This window comes from Pinus tabuliformis, chromosome 9, assembly GCF_031772625.1.
Source record: "Pinus tabuliformis cultivar Carrire ecotype Pingquan chromosome 9, CPIR1, whole genome shotgun sequence".
In the NCBI taxonomy this organism is placed as follows: Eukaryota; Viridiplantae; Streptophyta; class Pinopsida; order Pinales; family Pinaceae; genus Pinus; species Pinus tabuliformis.
In genome coordinates, this window is record NC_142307.1 from 352,352,859 (window position 1) to 352,363,770 (window position 10,912).

The 10,912-nt window shown below is 34.3% G+C and overlaps 1 protein-coding gene across 2 annotated transcripts in view; it reads right to left on the reverse strand.

Annotated features, from left to right (window-relative positions):
• The window catches only part of LOC149148662 (putative inositol transporter 2), a 128,995-nt gene extending 121,983 nt beyond the window's left edge, over positions 1-7,012 (reverse strand). Inside the window, exons 1-5 of one of the 2 annotated variants that reach the window (XM_089438515.1) lie at positions 6,775-7,012; positions 6,599-6,631; positions 5,713-6,119; positions 5,530-5,637; positions 4,946-5,134 (exon numbers count right to left, since the gene is read on the reverse strand). In XM_089438515.1, the coding sequence (XP_089294641.1) occupies positions 4,946-5,134; positions 5,530-5,637; positions 5,713-6,119; positions 6,599-6,631; positions 6,775-7,000 (963 nt within the window). In that variant the 5' untranslated portion in view covers positions 7,001-7,012. The remainder of the gene's footprint in view (positions 1-4,945; positions 5,135-5,529; positions 5,638-5,712; positions 6,120-6,598; positions 6,632-6,774) is intronic. The other variant, XM_089438516.1, reaches the window with a different exon arrangement.
• Positions 7,013-10,912: the final 3,900 nt, after the last annotated feature.

Sequence of the window (10,912 nt, forward strand, 5' to 3'; positions counted from 1 at the left end):
TCCTATTGCTAGGCTTACTTGTAGAAAATAAATAACATCCTCTTATGAAACGAGAAATATTATCCGACATGCGTGCTCAATAACAATACCTTTGAAGATTTGCTATCGTTTTTCCTACACCAAAGTGTCTGGCAATCAATGAAGTGTGTCCCTCCCTTATGATACTATCTCCTTCTCCCTGTGGAATACACAACTTTCCCAAGTGATACAACAAACTATTATGTACATGATAATCCAACCCTTCAATTTGATTTCCTTGACTCAAGCTTGCACATACTTCTTGAAAATCACTATCATTTGCATATTGTTCTATGTAACTTTCATGCAAAACAGAATTATGCTTGAGTATAATAGATGAATTTACAATAGGCCTTGAAATCATACCAGCTACCTTATTGTAGATTCCCTTTGTATACCTAATAACCAAATTAAATTGTTATAGAAAACCCATCCATCTGAAATGTCATGACTATTGCAACTTTGACTGTGACTATAAGTACTACAATGGTTGATGGTTGATATGGATGATGGTTTCCTTCCCCATCAAATAATGCTTCCATTTCTTAACACTTTGTACCAATGCATAAAGTTCTTTGTCTTATGTGGGATAATTAGTTACAAATCCATTAAAGATTTTAGAATGAAATGAAATCGGCTTACCATGCTGCAATAAAACTACTCCCATGGCATAATTGCTTGCATCTATTTGAATCTCGAATGGTTGTCTAGGATCCGGAAGTGCCAATACCGGTGTTGAACTTATCTTTTCTTCAAAGGATCAAATTCTTTTTATTGTACATCTCCCCAATGGAAGACTTTCTTGACACTCATCAATTCATGTAATGGAGTTGCAATGGAAGAAAATTAGCAATAATCTTTCTCCAATATTGTGTTGCGCCTAAAAAGCTTCTTACCTCTGTAACTGTATTGGGCTTGGGCCAATTGATAATGACCTCAAACTTAGAGGGGTTGATATTCAGTTCACCTCCTCCAACAATGTGTCCCAAATACACGAAAGAAATCTTGCCAAATTCACACTTCGACATCCTTAAAAACAACTGTTCTTTTCTCAAGACATGAAGTACTTTGTTTACATGCATGACATTTTCATCTCTTGACTTGCTGAATATGAGTATATGATATAAGTAGACAATGAAAAAATCATCTAAAAATGGTCTCAATACATCATTCATTACCCTCATGACAGTACTTGTAGCATTTGTAAGATCGGAAGGCATAACAAGCCACTCAAACAATCCTTGTTTAGTTTTAAATGCAATTTTCCAAATGTATTCTTCAACTATCCTAACTTGATGATAACCACTTTGTAAGTCTAAATTAGTGAAATACTTTTCATACCTCAATTTATCAAGCAAATCATCAATTCTTGGGAATGGATAACGATTCTTTACCGTTATTTTGTTCAAAACATGGAAATCCACACACATGCGCCAAGTTCCATCCTTCTCTGGTACCAAGACAATGGGCGAACCACATGGTGGAGTAGATGGGCATATGATACCTTTGTTCAACAATTCTTGAATTTGCTATTTTATTTCCAATCTCTCCATAATAGACATGCGATACATGCCAATGTTTGGAAGTGGAACATCCTGTTGCAACTGAATCTCATGTTGAATTCCCCTCTTGGGAGGTAACTCCTTGGTTCCTGAAACATCTTGCCATGCTTTCTTACCAAATCAAATAAATTAGAGTTCAATTTATCATAAAAGCCTTCAAAAGATTCATAATCAATATAATTCTTTTTCTTGATCATGAGAAGCACAAAATTTTTACTTGCATTTACTAGTTTCTGCATCTGCCCTGCATTAACCAAAGAAATGTTCAGCTTTTCACGACGGGATCTCACATTGTACTCCACCCCATTATTGAGCAATATGTATTTGTTTTCATCATGATAAAATACTGCTTTTCTATCATACAAATAAGGACTAACCAAAATGATTCCTGATATGTCAAGTGGAACTACATCTAACTCAACTTCATCAATGAACTTTTCAGTAATGGCAAACTTGAATAAAAACTTCCTTGTAACTTGTAAGTTTGCATTGTTAACTATCCAACCCAATGGATATGGCTTATGATGAGGTATAGTTTCAAGGTTTAGTTTTTTAACCAAGTCTTCTGAAATCAATTTTGATTGTGACCCACTATCAAATAATGCATCAATCTTCGTATGATTTTAAATCACTCTTACATGAAGCAACTCTATTCTTGACTCTTCATTTGGAGTGTTGTTTCGACTATGTGATAAACTAGTGCTTGCAACAATTTCTTTTCCTTTTGTAACCATGTCTAAAATCTTGGTCTCATCACTAGAATCTGAACCAAGGTCATGTTTTGTGGTAGCGATCGTCTTTCATTTTCCCTTATTGTTTTGTTTCTTAGGCCTTAATTTGGGATCAATTTCCAGTAGTGGGATTCATCATGCCCCTCTTTGGAATAGTTTTTGCTTGTGACTTTCTCCCCTTCTCTCTTCACAATTGTGTTCTTCTTTCCCTTCCATTTTCACCCTTCTCTTTCTCCTTTCCCTTGAATAGATTCCTCTTACTACCCTCTTCCTGAATGTTCTTTCCTCTAGATTCAAGGTGTGTGGCTTGCACACATACCTCATCTAAGTTGTTTGGATTGAACATAAGGATGGTATGTTTCAAATAGGAATGTAAACCCCTAATATATTTCAATAGTGTATCTTGGGAATTCAAATTCACTCCTAATAACGAAGCCCTTCCCCTAAAATCCTATGTATAATATTGTACTGTTTCGCCTTTAAGATGCCTAAAATTCTGCTAACTCATAATGGCTATTTGCATATAGGTTGAACGATAAAACTGTCTTTTAATTGCAGAAACAAATTCAACCCAAGTAATATATATTTTACCATGCATTCTCATTTCTTCTTAAGTCTTTGCTTCCCACCAAACTAGTGCAGCTCCTTCTAGCCTCAGTGAAGCCAACTAGATTTTTATGTTGTCTTCTTGAAGGTTCTGAATTGTGTAGTATACCTCCAACTGTCGAATCCAATTTTCCCACTTTTCTTCTTTCACCTCTCCATTGTACATGGGAAGTTCGAATTTTATGTCCAATTTAAGTAATGGAGTCTTTCCTTTTGGGGTTTTTGAATGAGTATGGGTAGTTTCAATGGTGGTAATGGAAGATGATGCTGTGTAAGATTATGAGGTGTTGTTAAGATTAACTTATGATTTTTGAGTAAGGTCTAGATCTAGTTCTAGGAGATATTTAAGGTCAAATTGATGTATTATAAATTCGTATATTGCAATTAAAACAATGCAATAGAATGACATTAAGCTTTTTATGCCACTTTGTCTTGTCTTAGTGTTACTAATGTGAATGATTTATTGCAGTTTAGATCTAGTGCCTTAACCATTATAGTAGTGATTTCAGCTTTATAGTTGGTTGATGCTAAAATCTATATGTTTTATACAAGGCATCTAGTTCTCATTGTTATTTGGGTAGGTTTTTTTTAGCCTTACTTGTTCCTCAATTTAACTTTTTAACCCTACTTGGGATCCTCTCCAACTAAGGTTGTTGGGAGGATTTCTCCATCATCCCTAATCTACCCCTCTCATCTTGTTTTCTCATTTTATGTTTCCTTGTCTCCTTGAGTGTTGTCTTGTATGGCTTTCCCAATCCATATCTTTGTATCCAATTGGATGGAGAACCTTGTTTCTTTGTGTCTTCATTTCTCTATAATTTGATCTTCCTCCCATTTTTCTCCATTCCAGTCCTCATCCTGCTACATCCTATCTCCTCTCACAAACATTATGGATGATGTGGAGGAAGGGAGCCCCATTTTTCAAAGGCTCAAGTCAAGGTTGAAGCCTTTGGTACATGTTATTGGGAGCACAAATTCTTTGCAGCAAGGGAGGAAATAATAGTGGAAGGAAATGATGCTAGGATGCAAAGGCATTTCATATGAGATGCAAAAGTGGAGGAAAATATTATTCACTAGATATCAAACCAAAAAACACTAGCTCGAAGTAAACCCAATATATGAAAACCATTGGTCTTTACTAGCAAATAAAATTATCATGGACAATCATTGTCGAAAGAAATCAGGCAAAACAAGAAATCCTCCTTAGTATTGATCTTTTGTTGCTACAATTAATAATATTGGACAACAGAATGAACATCCTAGCTAAAAATTTTACAAGCTTGGACTTTCCTATCATTGATGAAGAGGATGTTGATCATATAGCTATTCAAGTGGACTCCCCAAAAGCAACAAAGTGATTGTCCTAACAATGATGAAGAAGATGTTGATCATCCCAAAAAGCATATTAAGTCAAAAAAACCTTTTTTTTTTCCTTTATATCAAAAGAAGTCATTCACTATTTTTATGAGCTCCAGTACTAAGCTATTAAGTAGCTTTCTTAATATTTGCTTTATATAGCGATTTTGACAAAAACATTCTATATCTATATTGTTAATATGATTGCAAAATAAAAAGCCAAGGATTACTATATATATATATTTCTTCCTTAAAATAATACGAGCTCATACCTAATTTAAAGAAAAAATCATTTAAAATCGTTTAATTTTATTTTATAATATAATTAAATATGTAATTTCATAAAATTAAACGAATCGTTTCACCTGTAAAAATGGAGGTTTCTAAAGTTGTGAGTAACCTCCCACCCATTATCCAAAATAAATAAAACTAAAATAATCAAATTAACCAATTAAACTAAAATTAAACAATTAACTAATTTAAAAAGATATGATACTAAAAAAAATCCATGTCACAATATGGGAAGATTTTTTCAAAAACAGTACTCTTCCAAAATTTATGTTTTAAGCAAATACTAAATCCGTATCCCATTCGATTGTCTAATCTGACCCAATATCACTTTCGTAAGGGAATCTAGATTTTTAACTGTGGATTGAGGTTTAAAAAGTCTACCTGAAGCCCAACACCAGTAATAAGTGCAAGCCGAATTTCTCTTTTCTTCCAGATATCGCCATATCGAAATTTTCTATGCTGTGCCTTCTCATCTTCAACCGATTGCCTAAGTGCAAGAGCTTCAGCTGCGGCCTCCTGATCATCCGGATAGATCTTGTCCAGAACCTTCCGCGCTTCCTCTTCTCGTTCCTGTAATGTATATATGAGATGGAAATCTGTCAAGTCAGATATAATTTTGTAGTGAATTTATTTGGATTATAATCGATCTTAAATATTTTTAGTGTGATGATAAATTTTAAGAATATTTTGGAATTTGATAAACTATATAATTTTACAGTAAATTATTTATATCGAGTAAACATAAAATAAAGTAAATTATTTATATCGAATAAACATAAAATAAATATTTATAAATTAATAAAAAATTAATAGCAAATTTCAAAAATATTGCGACATCTAACCCTTAATTGTTCAATCCCATTCTAACCTTCAAATTTCCGAAATATTACAATAGACATAAGTTCAGCCATACAAAAATACTAGAGGGAATAAAAGAATATTGAAAGGAGGGATTCATATGATGCCTTTCTGATCAACCATCGGGGAGATTCGGGCATGAATATCATTAAAAGAAACTGCACGGCCGGAGGAACAGCTGCAATTCCAAGCATCCATCTCCATGTCCCTCGTACCTGTATTAATAACATCAGACCCAGCAACTTATGGTAAAACATTATAAAAACATTCTGCTGCATTCAAGTAATTACCTTGGTGAAACCATAATTGACAACATACGACAAGAACTGAGCACCGGTTAGGAGAAACGCGTTGAGACTACACAGTGCTCCCCTCACTCTGGGTGGTGAGATTTCAGAGATATATAAAGGAGAGGATATTGAAGCCACACCTACACCCAACCCTACTAGTAATCTCCCCACTATGAGCACAGCAGGATTGGGTGCAACTCCCATCAGAATTGCTCCAAAAAAGAAAACAACATCCGCTGATAGCAGCGATATTCGCCTCCCAAACCGTTCGCTATATAGACCTCCAAAGCCAGCCCCAATAACCGCTCCTGCAACAGCCATACTAACAATGGTTTCCTGTAAAGATGTGTTTCTTTCCACTGAGGGAAACTCATCCCTGATATACAAAAGGGCACCTGATATGACACCTGAAAATCCAAAATAAAGCCAGATTAATATTGAAGTTTATCTATGATGCAATACACTGCAGTTATATGTATCATATTCATTATGAGTGTAGATTTTAAGAATATTTAATATTTTAAAATTTGATAGACAGAGGAAGTTATTTTTTTCAGTACTGAAAAAGTAGAAGTAAAGTATTTTTTTCATTATTGAAGAAGCTCGGCATCGTACATAGAATTTTTTTTCAGGGTTATTCAACATGGTCTTGTCATGTAACTGGAACCGAAAGTTATCATTAAACCCTTCCAACCACCCAGACTATACATCATTGACAACTCATAAAGCAAGTTCAAATAATTAACATTTAGAATTTGACCAACAGGGCAAGTTCAAACAATTATCTTTTTTATTTTTCAAAATTTAAAATATTCGTGACATCTACGATCAAAATAAATTCAATAAAACGATAACAAAAAATTTAGATTCATATATCCCAGCTTGCCTGTGTCATAACCGAAGAGGAGACCTCCGATGCCTGCAGTAAGTGCTAATCTAAGTATAAACGGATTTTTCCAAACAATGGAAAGACCCACTTTCTGTTTCTCGTTGCCATTATTGTTGTTAGTTATCAACACCATATTGCAGTAGATATGAGACAAAATTATTAATGAAGAATACCTGTATCGGTAGATATCTGAGAAAATTCAATATGAATAATGTTTGCAGGAACAGATATAACACCAAATTTAACATGAACAATTCTGGCTTGACTTTCATCGGCAAATGGGGAACATCCAGGGCCGATACTTTCGCCCGTTAGCGTGCCGATGGATACGGTCGAATGGATAGGTTCTTTTGTGCCGAATACAACTGTGCTCTGTTGGAAATCGATAAAGTGGATCATGACTTAATAAAACAAAAAGTGGTCTGCAATTTTGTCCTTATCTTATCTTTATTTAATAGATACCGTTTTTAGCTGCGCGTGACAGCGTGACAACTGATCTGATGGAAAAAGTACTCTGGAATTAATAAAGGAAATATCCAAAAACATTTTTTATTTTACATATTATTAATTTAAGGTAAGTTTATATATATCGTTGATATTAATAATAATAATAATAAATTGGCTCAATGATTAGAAAAGGGTTACACTAATTTTATATTTAATTTTAATTTTAATTTATAAATTAATGTTTATTAAAAAAAATTAAGTAATATTTAAATTTATTATTGATTGAAACAACCTTGATGGGGTGTTAGGTATGTGAGATGATCGGGGTGGGTTGCTACCAAGGATGTGGTAGCATGTCCTTTTTAGTTGTTATAAAGCTCAAGATAAATCTGATACACTTAAATTCCTATGCAATGTTCTCTTATACTGGCTTACCTTTATTGAATCAAATTCATTTTGCTTGATACAACTTGGTGCATCACCCTATTCCTACCTCATGTGAATGCTCAGTTGTAGCATGTTAAAATGATGGCATTTACCACCTTTGCAACTGTAATTCAATATAGCTATCCAACTAGTAACCTCGACCTCCAATCTGTTGTGTCTCCTCAAAAGCTTATAGAAAACCACTTGGAGGTTTAGTGGGCATCATTTTTTCTCACAAGAAATGGCATGTGAGGAGAAAATTTCTCCCTCTCAGTTCCCATGTTCATGTCGAATTTGAACGTCAACATTGCTCACAAACTTTTCATGGTCAGAGACTAAAAGGAAAGTCGCTTGGCTAGCAAGCTTAGCTCCACCATAGGCCATATGTGAGGACGCTTTAATAAATACATGCATACTATGCACCTATACTAGCACATGAAATTTCTCATGGGGAGGGTTCTGTTATGACATCATGAGAAATGAGAGGATCATTGTTAGAAACTAGGACAATACTGAGAGGGGAGAGGGGAGAGTGAGGAGGGAGGGTGCGGGGGGTGAGTCAATATTGTAGGAATTTTAAAACTTCCTTTCACTTGCAACGATACTAGGACACCAATAAACTTTCCAACAATTAATTTATATGAGCATGAAAAGAAACAACATATGTATCACAATGAGAACACACAAATTCTTCAAATCTTTCTTTCATTTTATTCATAAAGACAACTACAACTTGTTGTTACAAAGTTCTCTGACTGCAACTTGTAGGAAGCAACTATTCCCTGAATTTATTAGGTACAACTGAAAGGAGCTACAAGCCCTAGTTTTATCAACTACTATTGAAAGGAGTTTCAAGCCCTAAGTATTTACTAGCAACTACTGGAAGGAGCTACAACCCCTAACTTGTAAGCTACAACTTGCATGACCTCTATGATTCATCCTTCATACAATTTTCATACTCAACTCATCAAGTCATTATCTTTTACAACATAAATCAATTTGTCTCTCAAACACTCACCAAAACCACCATTACAAACACCTTCAACATTCTCAGCATACTCACCACAATTCCACACCTTTGTTCTTACCTTTGTTGTTCACCTTCATTTTGCAAATTCGATTCTTCTTATAAGAAAATTTGGATTGATATTTTTTGAAATTTAACTTAGCTATCTTGCACTTTGATCTTTGCATGAATCTCTTATTTTTTCCTTTATCATTTTCAACTAAGTCTTTTGAATTTGTTCTTCAACTTATCAAACTCTCTGTACCTATTTTGTTGGAAAAACTAAGCTTAACTGCCAAAATTTATTATTCTGGAATTTTTACAAGTTTCAGTAGAGGTCTTCTAATTTTAGCAAATATCCAAGTTTGGCTTAACTGCCAAATCTACCTCTTAACCCATCCATGTCTTTGATCTATTGCCAACTCGTTCATGCAAATATGGCATATAACGCAAAAATTATAAGATGTTAACTCATGCCTACCTCCATATAGCCCAAGCGTTTTCCTTTATTGGTTTGAACTTAAACAGGGACACAAAAAAATTTACATATAACTATAAGTACAAAAATGCAACAAGAATAACACTTCATTTCATTTTTTTTGGCGATAATCACATCAAAATTCATTTGTCGACGTGTTTTGAACTAGTAAGTGTGGTTCATCGTCAAGACAAGATGAAGAACCAAATCATGGCAACAAGTTAAATAGAGAGATCGGTCATTCAAATGATTAGAAAGAAATAACAACTTTTGACCAAATGAAACGGTTATAATGGACAAGACCTCAGTTTATTAAGTAAATAATCAATTAGTTAATTTGTTTATATATATATATATATATTATTCCAATTTAAAAATTAAATTATATAAATTTATCATGGCATAAATTAGAATACCAGTGTTTATTAAATATATTTATTTTTATCATAATATAAGTTATAATTAGGGTTAAATATTAATGTCTACTTAATTAAATTGTTTAAAAGCTTTATTAATTCATGAAGCACAGTTGTTTTGACCCACTCTCTACTCCTTCTTCGTATACATCCTTTAATCCTATAGAGAGGGACATTTGTTTGTTGCATTGTTCTCTTCACATACTAGGCAAACTATTATGACATCCAGTGGGCATTCATTCCTAAGATGTTTTTTAGTACATCTATGGGAGAAAATAACTTGTGTCCTTTCTACTTCCTCTTGTTTCATTTTGACTTGTGTAGTATCCATTTGCAGGGAAAAGGTGTGCACCATTTCACTCTTGAAATCCTCCAACATATTCCCTATTTCATGCTTGATGGATGTTGTGGAGGGAGAGGAACTGACCAAGCTTTGGCTAGACCTACCCTTCTTCCTAACAACCCTAGAGTAATTCTTGAATACAATTTTGATGCCATCATAAGGAAATTGGTAAATATCTCCTTCAAATAGCATTTTGAGGGTTTCCATTACATCTTCCCTGATCCCTCGAAGAAGAACTAGCTTGAGTGACTTAGTATCAAGGGTATAATTGGCCCTTCTATAATTGAGCTAAAACCTTTCCTCATAGTCCTCTAAAGATTCATCAGGTCCAAGGGCCATCATAAGGATTTCCTCCTTTGTTTCTTTCGAATTATAGTAATCCTGATATTTATCATTGAAGGTTTGTTGCATTTGGGCCCAAGTAGTGATGCTTCCTTAAGGTAGACTCATAAACTAGTGCAAGGCTACATATTTGAGGGTAGAAGGAAACAACTTTAGCTTCTACTCATCAGAGGCATAGTCATAGGTCCTAGAGACAACAACAAAGTCAAACATGAAGGTGTTAGGTGTTATCACCCAGGTTGTTCCCTATGACTCCCAAGGGAATACGGCCGGGGTAACCACTAACCAATCTTTGGATTACAGTTTCTAGCCAAACTGTAATCAGAGAGGGCTCTCTCTTTATGATTTGTCTCTGTTTTGATAGTGTTTTAGGCTAGCTGTGATGTTCAGGGTTTGGTTTTATATTTTGGTTGAGGGATGTCTTCTGTACCTAAGGTGGAAACCTTCAGATAATTCTAGTCCATTGGGCAATGGAGTCTTTGGTTACTGGTTGTTTGAGAGGTAGATTAGGATTGTTGAAACTGCAGGGCCTTTTGAATATCTCATGAAACAAACTTGATGTTATAATGGTGAAATGTGTGTAACCAGTGAAAAAGCAATTAAGAATTTTCCACTAAGCTGGGTTGTGAGAAAGAGATGTATTGTAAAGGAGCAGACTTGAATTCCTAAACAATAATTCCTATGAAAGATACAGTGTAGAGGTGCAACAATTAAGAATCAAACCTTTATAACCATAACTGAAGAAAACATTCGTAATAGCATAGATTGAATTCAGGGTATTCTATGAATAAATCCTGGAATTAGTCTTTTTCTCTGCCATTAATTTTGAAATCTAGAACATGGATGAGTTATG